The sequence below is a fragment of the Xiphophorus hellerii genome, chromosome 22 (genome assembly GCF_003331165.1).
Source record: "Xiphophorus hellerii strain 12219 chromosome 22, Xiphophorus_hellerii-4.1, whole genome shotgun sequence".
In the NCBI taxonomy this organism is placed as follows: Eukaryota; Metazoa; Chordata; class Actinopteri; order Cyprinodontiformes; family Poeciliidae; genus Xiphophorus; species Xiphophorus hellerii.
In genome coordinates, this window is record NC_045693.1 from 13069590 (window position 1) to 13087831 (window position 18242).

At 37.2% G+C, this 18242-nt stretch overlaps 1 protein-coding gene across 2 annotated transcripts in view; it reads left to right on the forward strand.

Annotated features, from left to right (window-relative positions):
• Positions 1–18242, forward strand: part of eys (eyes shut homolog) — a 171944-nt gene that overhangs the window by 89280 nt on the left and 64422 nt on the right. For both annotated transcript variants that reach the window (XM_032553124.1, XM_032553125.1), the window contains 5 exons: positions 4425–4549; positions 5093–5217; positions 5601–5814; positions 14326–14516; positions 15023–15114. In XM_032553124.1, coding sequence (XP_032409015.1) covers positions 4425–4549; positions 5093–5217; positions 5601–5814; positions 14326–14516; positions 15023–15114 — 747 coding nt within the window. The remainder of the gene's footprint in view (positions 1–4424; positions 4550–5092; positions 5218–5600; positions 5815–14325; positions 14517–15022; positions 15115–18242) is intronic.

Sequence of the window (18242 nt, forward strand, 5' to 3'; positions counted from 1 at the left end):
TTTCTTCTTGTCCCAATGTTTTATCACGTTAATCTTGTTTTTACCACCCCTCTGAATTCCTGTAGTTTCCAAAGTTGTAGTTTTAAAACACAATGATTTTGGAGGACAAAATCTTAAAAGGAGCCAGGAAAAGGGTAACATTTTTAACCTCTTAAAACATTTCTTCATTTTGCAACCAGCTTTAGTGGAGTTACCGTAATTTCTGGACTGTGAGCCACTACTTTTTTCACGCTCTTTGAACACTGCATTTAATAGAAAGCTTTTACCAACAGGTTTCGAAGGGCTCAACTGCTGCGTGGTGAAGAGAACGGTATAAGCTCAAAAATGAGACGAAAGTGTTATCGAAAAAAAACACTGAAGTGTGTGAGGCCATGGAGGATATTGTTCGAGGGCACACACAAAAACCTTCAACGCACCTGACCCACATTAACTAACACAACCTCATCCACAACACGCATCATGCACGTGGTGCACAAAACCAGCACAATGCACCTGACAAATATAGACCATATGTGTGCCGTGTGTATATTGGATACACACATGGCACCCAGAAACAGCAACCTCACACTGCACACCTGACGCTCAATTCTTGACCTACACAAATAGACCAAGTGCGACGTGCATTGGGCACAAAAACGGCGCATCTGATTCACACAAGGCCTAATGCACACAATGTAATACAGGTACACACAACCCTGCGTACACACCTATTTGTTACAAATTACACTGAATAATAAAGAAAGAAATCATTGTAATTGAAGTAAATTCTCTTCCTGCTGGTTCCCAATCGAAGAGGAGTTAGTGAAGTTAAAATATTTGCCTAATTTCTATTCTTTTGGCAAACCATTCAACCAAACTTAATGGTTTTAAAGTCTATTTGCTCATTTTTAGTTAGCTTCATTGCACAGACAAATTTAGCTTATGGAAAAAGCACCGGCCGGAAAATAAACAATACATTCATTTAGGATGTATTTGTTCCCACCCCCACAGATGCACACAGTACAGGATGTTTTGACGCAAAAAAATATTTACAAAAAAATTCAAAAATTTTGTTAATAATAAAAGAGAAAAAAAAATAATAAAATAGTTTTAAAATAATCTTAAAGGAAAACCTCAAGGTATGCACACACCGGACATGTGCAGCTTACAGTATAGACAAGTGCAGCCTATGAATGTGCCCTATTCATGATTTTTTTTCTTTTAAAGTTAGTGGTTGTAGCTTTTACTCAGGTGCACTCAAGTCCATAAATTAGTTTTTTAAATCAAATCAACCAGTGTCAGATTTGTAACTACCCTAAAGAATGTTCTAAGTAGTATGTCTTTAGAGAACAATTAAAATCAGTCAGAACTGTAAATTGTAAAAGTTAAAAGTGTGAGCAAAAATATCAATAAGATGTTCTTAGACCAAGCTGAACAAAGGAAATTGCAAATACCCTGGTAAACCAATGTACACTCCCATTACTCAAAATTCTTATTATGAAACACATCTGAATTTTTTCAAAGTTGAAATTGTTGTCGGTGACAAACAGTTCCAATTAAAAATGCATCCAGTGTAATAATAATTGTGCTTCGGTACATCTGTGCACATGCATCAGTCCTCCAGGTTGTTTGCAAGTGAATCATTACTTTTTAATTGCCACCATGCTATGTCTTGAGTGATGAAGTGTATCTAGATACAAGATAAATGCAGGCAGAGTATGCCAATTTGACACAGCAGATCCCTAGTTGCTGTACAGTTAATTACTTTGCCTAACCTTGTGTTGTTGTACTGGTATATGCTTGATGTCATGATTTATATGACAATGAATACTGCGACTCCAAATAGGTTGCTGCTGTTTACAGTGTTAAGTGATGATGCAATGGACTGCCTTAGCAGTATGTTTCAAATTATCCCCTGCTCATTTAGTGCTTGTTTCAGTAGATTAGACTACACGAATGCATTATGTGCTGTTACTATTTCACTTGAATGAAGAGGAGCTGGAAAGAGCAAAAGACTAAAATCATTTGACACTATTAAATATGAAATAGAAAAACTTAATCTTATGTCCTACTCAAGGAATGTCTGATATAACACAGTCTCTCCAAGAAGATGATCTGTCAGATGGTAATTTTATGGGTATAGATTATAAAACATTTATTCCCGATTTTAGATATTTTATTTGATATCTTTCAGATTTGACTTTATAAGGGATGTAAAATTACCTAAATGAGGCTTTAGGTCCCATAAACCCAGAAAGACTTCATAATTTTCCTTTTCACTTTCTATTTTGACCTTCTGTAGTCTTTCTTATTGTCTAGCATTTATCTTGTTCCCAGTTGAAAATTTCCCAGGGAGGTTCAAACCTTAGATTTTTGCCCTTCCTGCCCTCAAATTTGCAGTAGCTTTGATGTGTAATCAGGCCCGCTGTCCATCTGGAAAATCTTAGTTCTTCACCAGTGCGTAAAGACACAGTGGGATTGATGTACAGAATTAAATGCTCCCTTTATTTTCCCAATGAGTCAGTTATGTTTGTATATCTTTTTCATTTCTTCAACTAACACTGATAAAACAAGTTGTTAGAATTCAAACAATGAATATTCTTTAGAACAGAATATTCCAAAATCATCTTGTGATTTACAGCTCAAAATCTGCAGCCTACTTAGTAGTAAGGATACAATTTCTTTGACAAGTCATTACTTTGTCCATGTTTTATGGATGCAGAGAATAACCTGTTATACCAGACATCTCTGCTGGGCTCTTTTTAACTGTGAAATGTTGTCTAGCATGCACTTTCATCTGGTTTGTTCTTAATGTTAGAAAGCAATAAAAAAAGAATAATTGGTTTCTAATAAGGCGTGTTACTGAAAAAGCAAGTCTATTCTACCAAGGTGGCATGTAAACCTATTTTCTTGACAAGTGCAGTTAAAGGAAATAGCCAGAGGTGCACTTCCTTTAAAAATGCTGGACTGTTATTATAAATTAGCAGGACACCAAAAAGATCAGCAAAATAAGACATTTTTAAATCACTTCCTAAACAGTATGTTTTTTGCATAGTAAACATCTGAGTCACCGATGTCACAGCAAGTCAAATGGACAGACACCAGATGGAGAAAATAATCATAAACAACATGCCTCTTCATGGATTTCTACTTAATTTGCTAGCTTTACTAAACACAAAGTTGGGTGAGCAATAGGATTCCAGGGTAGTTGCAGGTAAAGAACTAAAATAAACCTATCAGGTAGATTGTGAAGCAATTTTTCACAGTCAGTTGGCCTTTTTTTCCAGTAGAAATACAACTCAGTATTCCATTAGGTTTGAACTAAAGTATGACTTTATTGGTACAAAAGCCATCAATCATCCTGTTTTTGCAACTCTTATTTGGGACTTATTGCAGCTAATTTTTGAGTGATATTTTGAACAGAACTTTGGGATGTTTTGCATCCCAAAAATACAAAGTGGGTGTGCTGTCACAGGAGAGACCTATGAAGACTTCCCAATCGTTCTGCTCTGGTGGTGTTGTGATTATGAACCCAGATCCACCGTCCTGCATGTTTTAGATGTTTCCCTGCTCAACCACAAGTGATTCAAATGATTGCATTACCTTCTTACCATCCCTCCAATTGTGGCAGAATTAGTTAACCAACTTTTAATTTCAGTCAGGTGTGAAACAGCAGGGTGACACGTAAAATATGCATTACGGTGGACCTCGAGAACCAGGGTTGGGGACCTCTACTCTAGTGGACACCTCATATGACACATTGAGCCACCAACTCCAGTTTAAATAAGATTTGTTATCAAATAAGGAAGTGGAATTCACCCATTTCAAAATTTTACTTTCATTTTATAGGCTAATTTCTAATACCCTTGAACATGTAGTTTCACATTTTACTTTTATAAACACTTAATTTTTATTATGTATTCAATCCAACTCCTCCAGACGCCTCTTCTCCTCAGGTCCCTGTCAGTGCATCATAATGTTATTGTCCCTCCATGTTTCTGAAGATTTTCTGCCCTGGTGAATATCCCCTGCAGTCTTCATAGCTTCATTTGATTTTTCATTTCATTTACATTATATACAGGACATTGTTATTAATCCAAAGACATAAAGAGCGTCTGTATAGAGTCTTGGGACTCTATACAGAGACTGCTACTCATAGTGCCGTATTAATAAATGGGATATTGTAAATATAGTTCTGATGCTGAATAGATCAAACTTTTACCACTTTTGTTTTATGCTGTGTTGTCATCCGCTTTGTCTCCAACCCCAAAATTATTTTGATTTATGCTCACTAAATACCTTATCTTAAAAAGAACTGATGAATACTTTTTTGTATTTGTTGCAAAACTTAGCAGTTCTTGGACACAGCTTGTCAGATCCTCAAAAATGAAGTGACAGCACAGTGAGACTGCCTAATAGTTTTCCAAATCATCATGTTTTTTTAGCTGTCCACCAGGTTTCATGGGGGATTTCTGTGAAGTGGATGTTAACGAATGTTGCTCAGCGCCATGCCAGAACAGCGCTGTTTGCCAAGATCTTATTAATAGCTACGTCTGCCACTGCAGGTCAGGTGAGTCATTCTGATATCCTGTGATTTTTCTCGGTTTGCCTCGAAATAAGGCAGCAGGTTTGTTTTTTTCACCTCTTTGTACATCTTTTACAGGCAGCATTTCCAGCTTATGTGTGTGGATACTAAAACATAACTTAAATAGCAACATGTTTTTCTAAGTCAACAAGAACATCTTAGTCTCTATTATGTCCCAGATGTGGAAGAAGAGTTTATCAGCTCTAGTTTCTTGCAGATCATCCTGTGAAAAAGGCCACTCAAAGGTGGCTGTGATACCTCCATAGTTCACCTTCCCTAAAGAGTGAAATTTCCTGTCATACAGTACAAAAAAAGACAGTGATTAAAGAACGAAATGACCTTAACTCGTTGAAATGGATGTGACATCTTACTCTTTAGTGAAAGCCTTTTCTTGTCCCTGTTTGTGTGTGTGTGAACCCAGAAAGAAGCAAATCAATGTAAGCGAATCTGATTGATATTCACTTCAGAGGGTGGAAGTGAGAGAGCCCAAGCTCACTACGGCACTCTGTGGGCTTTTGTTCCTGGCAGGTTGGACAGGCCTTCACTGTGAGGATGACATTAATGAGTGCCTTCCACAGCCCTGCAACCAGGGGATATGCATCCAGAATGATCCAGGCTATGGCTACACCTGTTTCTGTCGTCCTGGATTTGTGGTGAGGCTCCACCACGTTACACTCCCACCCCTCTTTTTTTTAAACTAAACTTACTTTTATTAAACTGGTTGCCCTCAAGAAGTAACTTTTGAATAATTTCTTGTCAATAAAATAACTTGTGATTAGTCTTTCTAGTTAGTAATAATAAAAAAACCACTATCAAGTAAAATCAAACTAAATAGGGGAAAATTATGTAATTACATTACAAACTAATCATGATTTTTTATTTTTTTGCTGTTGAGTATTATCTCTAATAATATGGTTATTAAATCTAAAATCTACAAACTACTTTGACGATTCATACTATGAACATCACATCTCATTTAGCATTTCAACACAGAGTTGCATGACACATCTCAAGGTTGTCTAATTTATGTACACAGGGGAGGAACTGTGAGCACAACTATGATGACTGCCTGCTTAATCCATGTCCAGAAGCGTTTTCCTGTGTAGATGGCATAAACAAGGTCAGCTGCCTGCCTCCCAATACGAATCCTGTTCCCTTGGTGACGCCAAGCGAGAACATCACTAGCGGCTACACACCCAGGGTTCTAATGCCAGCACTAAGCCCAGTACCAACAGTTGAACCATCCACAGGTATGAACCATGTTGTGTACTTACAAAAAATGTTTGTGGTAAAATATCAATGTGTTAGTATAGTCTGTAGTTTTATCCCACTTTATGATACCTGAGCAGATTTCACATTCTACATTTGAGGAGTTTATCTAGAAAATGTAAATGACAATTGACATGAAAATATTTGACAAATAGTCCAAAACAACAAAAAAAAAACATTTTTTATGTAGTAATTAAGAACACTTCTTGTTTACTTCCTATGTTCCATTTGTTCTGCTACACTCACTAAAATTTAAATACCGTCTGAGCTCTTTGTGTCAATAAAACATTGTAACGGAAGATACAGCATTTTCATATTAAACCAGGTGTCTGCTGCTCTCCTTAAGACTACTTCCTTGTGTAACATTATGAAAAACTCTAAAGTAATCAGTCAGGATTTCAGGAAGAGAATTAAGGACCCCCCGAAAGTTTGATCTTTGGATACAATTTCCTGATACCCAAAGGTAACACGTATATAAACAAGTTCTATTGTCAGAATTGACAATGCCTTGATGCAGAGCATGCATATCAGGACCAGAACAAAAGCAAAATATCTTGGGAAGATGCTGACAAAAGCTGAAAAGCGTCACGATCCACAGAGAAAGGAGTACTGTAGTGTTTGCAAATACACGCAAAGAAAAAAAAAATCTACAATCTTAAGAGACATGTCTTGTGGTGTGACACAATTAAAATTTTAGCTATCTTGACATAATTATTATCTCAAGCCCATAGAAAATTGTAGGCAGACCTGTTGAGGTGTTTTCATGCAAGTTGTCCACAATCCTGACTCGTTTACATCAATTATGTGTGGAGGAATGGGCCAAAATTCCAACAGATGATAATAACACCCTTTATGTTTGATTTTAATCATTCACATATAGTCAAATTTAGCCCTTTGTGTTATGTTGTATTATGGAAATATGACTAACCCTCTTGATACAAGAGAAAGCTCAGTTTTTTAACAAAGTGGACGTTTATCAATTAATTGTTAGTCGAATGATAAGATCAATTAACTTTCGATGAACTCGTTTATCATTAACTTAGGGGGTTAGCATCACTCTTGCTAGCCCTAAAAACTGAGATGGTTGTGCATTTCAAAAACTTTAAATGTTTTCATATTACACAGAATTATTTAAATTTTATTTTTGTTGTAGTTCTACATGTTTCATCAATTTATTTTTGATCAATTCTTTTGTGGCCAAGATAAATTTTCATTATGAGATGGAAATTCAAAGTGATTTGGCATTGAAGAACTAAACTTGCACCTCCAAAGATTCTGCCATATGGAAACCATGTTACTCTTCTTACTCGTGTAAACATTATATATTAAACAAATTGACTCTAAGTTGCACTTTCTAAATGGATAAACTCTGAATGTGGTAAAGTAATGAGGCCAATTCCAGGAACTTGGTTTTGAATTAAAAATCCATAGTGACCATGTCCTTCAGAGCAAACACAGCTACACAGGTTTTTGCTAGCTTTGAACGAAAGAAGACAATCTGAGTCCTACCCTAAATTGAATTTTTATGTAGCCTTTTGAAAGTAACAAGTTATGATTTATAAGCTCTGATTCAGAGATTGTCATAGGCAGTGTTGTATAGTAACGAAGTAAAAATACTTCACTACTTTACTTAAGTATATTTTGGAGTACTTCATACTTTCCTCGAGTATGAAAATTTTTGATGACTTTCACTTTTACTTCACTAAATTTCCGAACTTAATTGCGTACTTTTACTCCGATACATTTTCAATGTGTGGTTTAGTTACTCGTTACAAAAAAGCGAGAGAGAGAAACGCAAGTGCTGCGACAGACTGGCGACCTGTCCAGGGTGTACCCCGCCTCTCGCCCGGGACGTAGCTGGAGATGGGCACCAGCAACCCTCCCGACCCCATTAGGGACAAGGGTGAACAGAAAATGGATGGATGGATGGATGGAGAAACGCAAGTGTTTTGACCCCACCTACTGATTAGCAAGTAGCAAGCAGGCTACCGAACAAAGTCCGTAGCCTACTTGCCTGGGCTTGTTCATCACCACCAATAGGATACACCTGTTTCGCTTCTCCCATTAAACACAAAGCAAGTCTCGCAATCAGCAGCAGCCACATGGAGGAGGAGACGGAGACCACAACGACTGCAACTACGTCGGACACGGCTCCAGGGGAACCACCAGCTGGTGATGAGAGCCCATGGTCTTATTTAAACACAATATACTCTTTCGTGGGTGTTAAAGATTCGTCGTACCGCATGCAGTGTATGTTATTCCTGCCCGAAGATGTGGAAATTCTATCTTACAAAAACTCCCCGTCCAACTTGAAGAAACACATCGAGGTAACTTCTTATGAAATGGTTATAATCCTCCTGTTTCAGTAACTATAGCTTGGTCACTAGACACTACTGTATTGTGAAATCTTGAGCATAAATGAACTTTGTTTGGCATTGTTTCAGTTCCACACGTGGTGTATTTAGCTTAGGCCTAATGTTGACTGTAGCAGGCTACCTAGACTCCTCTGTTCAAGGGGGGACAGAAGCCATAGCGATAGCAATTTAGACTAAATTTAACAAATATAGGAAAGGCATGCAAGTTCAAAACCAGGTTTACAGATGCCAATAAGCTGCATTTCCCTCCCAATTCTTTTTTTCTTTTGCATAATGACCAGTTGTGTGCACCACCTACTGACTGTAGCATTGACTGATTCACTGATTTGTGAAGTAGAGTAATCGTAACAGCTCTTTTTCTTCATGTTGGCCGCATTTTCTGTACTATTTATTTTTCTCATTTTCAGCACTGACCTTACTTGAAGGGAAAACTTAAGGCTTACAAAAACTTTGTATTTTCTGTCCTGGAGGGTATACTAAGAAGCTGGTTCAGTTGTAAAGCAGGTTAAGTTAACCTTGTGCTATAGGTAAAGCACCTAATTTTCTTAACTAAATGATGCCTGCAGGTATATCTATTAGCAGGTTTAATTTTGCCTGCACTTGGTTGGGTACATTATTTTAAGTGTATTTGACAAGTTTACCAAAATATAAAAAATGTCATTCAAACTGCATTTGCTTTGTTTTACTTTTTACTTGTACTTTTCATTACATTACTTGAGTACATCCATTTTTAGAGTAATTTCCATACTTAAGTACAAGAAGTTTCAGATACTTTAAGACTTTAACTCAAGTAACATTTCAGTCAGTGACTTGGACTTTTACCAAAGTCATATTTTGGAGAGGTACTTATACTTTTACTTGACTCTGAGATTTCAGTACTTTATACAACACTGGTCATAGGAGCTCCGTGCAGCTGTGCTGACATTCTGTGCAAATATATCTTTGTGCTTTCTTCTAAATTGTGTTGTCTATATCTATTTGAGGAAGAAATGTGATTCCAAAGAGTAATATAGCTGATCAGTATTTGGTCTTACATCCTTAAGATCTCAAATGACAGATGCTGAACATAATCTGTTACACATTATTGGGATTGGATGCAGTCATCTATGTAAGAGGAGGAATTCAGGAGTGCAGGACAGATTGTTACTCTGTGACAGATGAGGTCTGTCTACCTTTGAAACTGTGCAGAGAACTGTAAAACAGATCTACTGAACACAGACAAGCTTGAGCCAATTTATTGCGACACTCTGAAAATCAGTGTGGGCCAAATGTAATTGAGTCCTCCCCACAGCACCTGATGCAGCTCTTAGTCAGCACACTGGTTAAGAAAGGGTTAAAGGTACACAAAAAATGTTGTTAAAGGAAACAAACCCGAGCATCTGCACACTGAAACATCCTTTTACTCTTCTACACATAAGTGCATAATCAAAGTAAATAAGTTTTAAAGTAAGAGGAGCCAGAAACTCACGAGTTTATTAAACTAGGTCACCATCTAAACACATGCAGTGCCCTTGGTGCTGCTTGAAATAGACTCAGTGCTCCTTTAAACCACAGACTGCTCCACAATCTCTGAAATATATATATCAAGTTAAAATGAAGTCAAAACATAAGAGGGGTGTACGCACGATACATTGACAGCATACGATTCTTTTCTTTTATTCTAATGTGAAAAGAATATTCGGAACTGCTTCGAAATAAACCTTAAGGTTTAAATCAGTTCTTTTCTGCTCTGTACATATAGAACTGGGCTACACAGTATAGAACCTTTACTATGTAATGTGAAAGCTGATGAGAATCTGAAATTGGGATGGAAGGAGGCTTACTCCTGCTAAGCTATGATTTGGTTGACTTTCCTTCAAGTGATCACCATGACACAGGTGATGCTGTTATCTTTTGCTGCCATGTGTTGTGGAAATCAAATTACCCCCTCGAAGCTGCACAAAATCACCTTGATGAGTAAGATGTTAGTCATCTTTAACATTCAGCACCTCTTACGGCAGTTCCACTATTAATCTTAATTCCCACATCTGTGATTTTGTTTTGGTGCCCTAGATTATGTTTTTTGTAACACACTTTGTCTGTATTTAGATACTGATTCCTGTAACTTTTCTGATTGATTTGGTGAATTAATATTGCTGTCATGAAGACTTTCTCTAATTAGAAAATTACAAATAATGATAATAACAAATGGTTCTTAAATTTGACATTTAAAGCTTATTTTATACATCCTCCGGTTAGAAGTATTTCCTCTTTTTATTGCATTCCAGCAGTTGTATCAGTCATTTATTTAAAAAAATATCAAAATATTACAATAGGAAAGTATTGAACCAATTTATGTTCTTTCAAATATTTATATTGGGGATATTGATGTGAAATTCAGATGAGACTCTAGTAAACCAAACATACAACGAAAACAACTAAAATGTACTGTGAAGTGAAATTACACAGGCAATAAGTACTGAGCGTTCTTACTGTATTTAGTACTAGCCTTATGGATCACTTGGATGTGATTCTGACCCATTTTTTTCCACAAACTGTCTTAAAGGTTCTGTTGGCCTCTTCTCTGCATTATGGTTATCAGTTATGTCCATTCTCTGGCTTTTGATTTCTATTTTACCAGCTTTATATTCTTTCTCTGAAGCTAATTGGCTGTGTGTTTGGAATCATTGTCTTGCTTAATAATCTATACTATTTTCAGATTACCAACAAGATCAGATTAAATTTTTCCATTCATTTTTCCTTCAATTATTTAAAGTCTGGCAATACCACACGCTGAATAACAATCCCACATTATAATGTTCTCATCTCTAAACTTCACTGTTACTTTGAGATTTGAGGTGTGGCCTTAACATACAGCCACAGGTGTCCCTCCAAGAAGAAAGTATCAAAACAAAAACATGTCTAAAACCAGTTTTTGTTTATTATTCGGTCACTGAACAAACGTGGAATATTTTTGGTAATCCTAACTAACATAAGACAGGAAAAATTAAGTTTGATTTAAAGTCAGACAATGGAAAAGTGGTTTGTGTGATGAAGTGCATGCAAAAATTTGGTTGCAGCTTTAGATTTCTCACCAATTCCATCAGTACGTTTTGCAACACTATAAATGGCAAAGGTCCTGAGAGAGCACTTTTACCCATAATGACATGTTTGTTGTGTGATATCTTGGTAGTAATACATCTTTTTTATAGATTAACAATGCTATTTTTGATATAATGCTATTATATCAATTGACACTGAAACAGAAAAGAATTGCTTTCAAATTACTGACAAATTGCAGTTATTTTGTTAACCTTTTGCTGTGCTTCTGTTCTTAATGTTTCCAATTCTTATTGAGTGTCTCATTTCACTTTAGTACACACAACATCATTTTGTGGAGTTTTTTGTTTTAATTTAGTTATATGTCATCTGGTGATGCTATCATGTCAATATCTACATTATAAATTACAGAAAAAAAAATTACCTGTTCAAGATTTGGGCTCATAGATATACCAGCAAAACCAGAAAAAGCCCATAATATATTTTGAATTGGATCCTTCATGGTCTATAGTAGAGGAAGGATATTCAGCAAAATCTTATCTATTATAGGTTATTTCTCTGCCAATTTTGTAAGTACAGAATGACCTTTTGCCTTCTTTTGGGACTGTGAAATTGCTCAGGTCCAAGAACGGTCTTCTGCAGTATTTTATCTCTGTCCTGTGACAAGTTCAATCAGTCAGTCTATTACCTTACCCAATAAATCAGCGGCAAAGCAGAACTTACATCATGACTTCTTTTTTTTAATAAATGGTACATTAAGTCCATATTAATTAAATTTCCCCATCAAAGTTCTGTCTCCCAATTAATTGATCCTTAGTTCACATTTCTTCAGATATATTTTTCTAGTGGAACGTCTTCTACTTTAACCCTGCTGACATTCGCCTACAGTTTGTGCCGCAACACTGCGCTCCTCCTCTCCTTGTTCCATTAAATATGACTTATATCAGTTTTCTCACCTCTTTTATGATCATGTATCAGAACTGGCCCTAATTAAATCAGATCTGAAAGATTTATATCAAAGAATATCCTCAGTAGACAACATTTTCCCTTTATAGGAACTAGAAAAGCTTTTGAACAGATTAGAGGGTTGAAAAATTGCTTTGTCAGCATTATGTTAACAGTGAAAAAACAGATATGGAGCATAGTGTGAAAGATTGTGTAGATTTACAATTTAGATAGGATGTGAATAGTTACCTAAGGCATTTGCAAAAATCTGGAGTGTGAATGCAATAGGTATTAGTAAAAACAGTAGACCTTTGAAGAAGAGACTGAAATCTACTGTTAATGAGGCATGATGCTGCTTCCTGGCAGCAACCTCCTAATGCATCAAAGACTACATCAGACTAAACAAGGCTTTAAAATTAATGAATAGCTTTGTCTCTGAGGGGTAATTTTCCATCATCAGCATTGGCAAACCCCATTGTCGGTAGCAAAGCAGAAGACAGTACGGCACTGCTTCCGCATCCATTTATCCTGATTAATTCATGCAACGCAGTAGGTCTGATCCTGATGATTCTCTCTTTTTGTTATCCCAGGATACTCCTCAGGGTTTGGGTAATGTTGCTCCCTAGAGAGAATGTGGGTATTTAGGTTAGCTGGCTTTCCAAATTCCCTAAGGATTTTCTGCTAGATCAAAAGAGGTCTGGCTTATTAGAACTCTGCATTCGACAAGTATTGATAAGTTCACACTTTACAGCTGTATGACTAATCACAGCATCAACTTTAAAAAACATGTTGCTGATTTCTCTAGTGATTTTTTTTTTATCTGAAAAGGAAACAGAGCAGAAGACTACTTCATCTGGGATTGCTTCATCCATTTACCAGGCTCTGGGTTTTGACTGTTTTCTTTAGTTTGGTCTGCTTCTTTTAAATTAGAAATATTGAGCATCAGTGATCCTAATGCAGGAGTCAGTGCCATTCTTTTAAGTTTCTTTCCATCACTAATGCCCAACTGTGTCCAAGGAGGAGAACTTTCAATCAAATACCCCATAATTGCCTAGTCTCATCCATGAAACATAGTATGTTTTGACAATAAGTTGAGGAATGTTGCACAGTACTTTCATGAATATCTTAATTTCAGTTTTGTATATAATTTTTATAACATAATAAAAGTGGAAAAGTTCGTCCATCCAGCTATTGTCCTCTGCTTTTCTGAGACTAGGTCAGAGGGATAACAATTCCAGGATGGAAATCCAAGCATCTTAGTGTCCAGGGATATTCTTCAGCTCATTTTGTTCAAATCCCAATGCGTTCATAAGCCGAAAGGGATATATATTCCCTCTGGGATTCACCTGGAAATCTATCCGTCCGTCCATCCATCCATCCATTTGTTCATTTTTTTCCACTTATCCTGGAGCACTAAACATAGAGTTCCACACTTTCCTCTCCGCAGCCACTTGGGCCAGCTCCACTGGGGGCATCCCAAAGCGTTCCCAGGCCAGCCGAAAAAACATAGTCCCTCCAGCATGTCCTGGGTCTCCCTCCTGGTCTCCTCCCAGTGGGACATTCCCTGAATATCTCACCAGGGAGGCGTCCATTCTTTCGGTCATGGTCCATATCTCATAACCAGTTGTAAATCAAAATTTAATGACTTTAGACTCAGCTTGATGAAATCAAAAGACTAATGACTTGACTAGGACTTTTAGCACCAATGATATGACTTTACTTGAACTTGAACTATTAAACTTGAAAATACTTGATAGTTTACACCAAGACATGTGTTACAGTAGAGCTGTGCCTGGTGCGCAATTCAGCTCACTTAGCGCCTCTGGCCATTTACCAGTATTTTGTCCTTCTGTTGCCACAACATGCACTGTCTGTAGACTTGGGTGAAAATACTTCAAAATTACTTGTGAAATTCAAAACGATGACATGACACCTTTTGTCACAAGTCATTTTGCTTTTATCATTCTACAGATGTTTCTCTGTAGCATATGTTGACCTTACTGTTGCTTTTTCCTTGAGAGGATCCATTGGGAAACCTAGCTGATCGCACTCTAAAGATTCATAAAGTAACGTAGCTTATGTCTCCTTAACCTTTCCCACAGTCTAAGCTTTGTGTATTTATCTCTTTCCCAGAGTCAAGCTACCTCCATTACTTTGGGAATTCATACCTTGAGTTTCAAGGTGTTGACCTTGGAACTCTCAACAACATTAATGTGAGATTTCAAACCACAGCATCGCAGGGAACTCTCCTATATGTCGACCAAGGACCCATTAATGGGGATTTCTTTTTCATGAAACTCTATATCCAGGATGGGATCTTGCAGGTAAATTGTGGTTTTATAGAGATGTTCCATGTTCTCACAATGGCTATCTGTTTGGTCATTCTGGTTTAAATATGTTTGTTTTTCTTTTAGAATATTATTCTATGGTATCAAACTGAATATGTGAGAAATATTGGCACAAACTATTATCAAAATAGGAGGGCAAATAGAGTAGAGCAATGTTGTTGTAGTATGTACCATTCTTAGAGAGAGATCTAGTGCACTATAATTACAGTTGCTGGGGGTTTAGTGTGAAATGTGTTCTTAATGTGCAGTAAACTCTTCGACGCTGCAATTTCTAAGAATCTTAGTGAAAAGGAGAATTTCTTGTTTTTCAAAAGTCCCTCGAGACATTTATTGTGAACACACACTCGAGTATGAATATTTTTGTTATTCCTGAAGATAAACAAAAATATTTCCTGAATGAGTCTATAAGAAGTCATGCATGAAACAGGCCATAGAATGACAAACGCAAATTACATACTTAAACCTCCTCTCAAATGTTTCAGTATGCCTTTTGCTGCAATGAAGAAGATGAAGTTACACGGATGAGTGCATCAAGTCACGTTGATGATGGCAGAGTTCACATTGTGCATATTAGGTATGTACACCTTAATTTAAGCTTGCAGAGCCACAGTAGGTATTCATGATCAGATCTGTGTTGTGTTCAGGCTTTATAAAGAAGCGCTTTGTATGTGTTAGAGTTCTAGCAGAAGTGAATAAGCAGTGGAAACATTTCATGGCTTTTACTGTACAGGACATCAAACGAGATGCAGTGTGATATTTATCTGCTTCAGGCAAGAATACATGTTCTATTGAAGAAGAAAAGATGCATGTTCCCAGTGATAAGCCACTTAGGTCCTTGTAAAAAATCTGATATTTTTTACAGTATACACACCCCAGGTCCTTTGAGCTACAACTCTTGTTACCTACGTTTTCCAAATGTGGCAGATTTGTTTACAGGGTAGGGTTATAAACTAACTCTTGAGGAAGCAATATAATTGTCAGGAATTACCAGATGAAGGATTTAGGTTTTATAACAAATGGACCGGCAGGCTTATGTTTTAAAGAAGCGTATCAAACATTAGAATGTGCCTATTAAAATGCATTAGTGATCACTGACCATGTTTTATTGGCTGTTCTGAAGTCTTCATTTGCAGTTTTTCATTATGAAAAGAATAACAAGCAAAAGCCAAGCACAAAATCAATGTTTAAATGATTTAAAGTGAGGCTGTGGCCCCTTTAGTTATGTTACTACTCATGAGCACTCTCGCGGCCAGCCCTCTATATTATAATCTGACATAAGACAGATTGTGGTTTTGTTTCAAGACATAAAGTTATTATGCATGAGCCTGAAGCTGAACCAGTCAGTGTTCAGCTTATAAAAATTTGGTTTAGAAACATATTTGCAATGTTTTGAGAGTCTATTTTTCTTTTTTTCAGATCAAAATTCTGTTCAGAGAAAAACATTTTAACACACCACTGAGAGAAAGAAATTAATTTGTTGCCTGAAGATGACATTATGTGTACAAGTTAAGACACTGAAGGTGATAACGAACATGCAGTGCCAAAGGAAAGCAAATTATTTTCCCACAGAAACTGAGTGGGAAGGTTGCCGTCTTGTTTTCTTGGCAGAGAAGCTGCTCTGCCCTAAATATATGAGAGGCCAATCAGGTTCAAGGGGCTACAAGGCCCAGCCCTTGTTTTTTTTCCTGGAAGAAAAATACAACAGCAGTATGAATCAATCATAATGTTCTACTCCAACCCCTTGAGACACTGCAAGAAAGAGAGCTGTCATAACTAGGGGGTTGGTTGTATGGAAAAATGGTTTCTGGTGTCACAAAGCAAATTCTTTGTAATTGTCTGATGGCTGACTCCGTCCATCTTTGTCTGATTTGACCCAGAGCTACACCACCATAGCCATTCTCAACGTCACTGCCTAACTCATTATAGACTTTTAATATATCTTCCCGTCAAAGACGCTTTTCAATATGTTAAATAGAAACCCGGTGGGGCTGACTTCTCAAGGACAGTGAGCACAGTGCCCTCTGGCTGCCGGCCAGGCCTCTCTGGCAGACTGCTTCTAAATTAACCGCATCTCTATGCTGGCTTTGGAGGAAGGACTTATGCAGGTTGTAGCAAGTGCCCCGAGTGTTTAGCCAGCATATGCAACGGCCTGAAACACCAGCTTAACAAATCAGACTAGATTGCTTCATGGACCTTCTAACTTCTACTCAGGGAACAAGAGGCATTGGGAGGCACAGAGAGGGGACTTTGTATCTGTGGCCTGAGAACCCTCAAGCTACAGCTAGTTAGTCCAGAATCTGCACTTAGGTAATTATCTGTGTTCCCCTGTTGGTTCCAAAAGGAAAATTGGTTTTGGAATCTGGGACTATGGGGTGGGTCCAGAATAGTTTGCGGAGCCTCATAAGATGGCTTGAGAAAAGGAAAGGGAAATCGCCAAAGACTAGTGATAGTTGGGCATACCAGCAAAATAAACAATTATACATGTGCATGTACCACAAATATTAAACTTATGCACAAATGTGGTTGTGATATCATGGCTGACACATATACCATAATTTCCAGATGATAGGCTGCTACTTTCTTCACACGTTTTAAGCACAGCGGTGCAACTAATATATGGTTGTTTTAAAACGAGTATCGAAATCGTGGCCTGCTGCGTGATAAAGGACAGCACAAACTCAAAAGCAAATTTGCCTTGAGACAATAAGAGCAACAACGAAAGAGAGACGACTGAGGAAGTGTGTGGGAGGCTTTTCACTTCCAACACCGAAGAAGAGGACTTTAATGATTCTAGTGTGCCAAGTCTGACTTCTCTTGGTTGTCTACTACCCACTGACCAGTGCTGTTTGGAAAAAGCATTTTTAGTACATATATGTGTGTTAGCAATACATATTTCATAATAAGTTGGAAACAAATCTGTGCACCTCTTTCTGTATAAATATCTCATATTACAACTTGTTACAAGTTTGTGGGTGTGACTTGTATTGTGGTTTCAGGTACCCTCAGTAGTAGTACCTTAAATAACAGTGTCATTACAAACACAAACTTGAATGCTTTTATAAGGGTTTATGTGAAATAACACCACCACACAAACAGTAATGTATAATTCTAAAGTTGAGGAAAAATGTTTGTTTAAAAAAAAACGACCCAACTGCACTATAGCTGCCCACCTAAACTGACAAACTATGCAAGGAGAACATTATTCAGAAAAGCAACCAGGGGCACATGCTTACTCTGGAAGACTTGCAGAGATAGAAAGAACTGCCAAGATTTTTCTCTTTTTTAATTTAAATACTAAACTTAGCTGCAGTGTTGTATTACTTGGATGTTTTGTTATGATTTTTTTGGTGTGAATCCGACCAATATAACTAAACTGAATTGAAATCTACAACTCGTATAGGAGGATCTTGTTGCCTGAACTATTGTTTTTGCATTTCCTAAATCTGACCATCATGAAAAAAGCTATAAGAAGATTTTTTTATTATTATTATAAGCTGTGATGCAAAAGAAGGGGTTCTGGTCAGACAAAATTGAACCTTAATCCTACATGTGAGATGTGCAGTGTAAGACCTGCACATCTCAATGAAAACACCATGCCTACAACCCTTTGGTGGTGGCAGCATTATCCTGCAGGGACAGGGACACTTCTCAAAGTTGATGGGAAGATACATGGTGTTGAATTTTGGGAAATTGCATATAAAA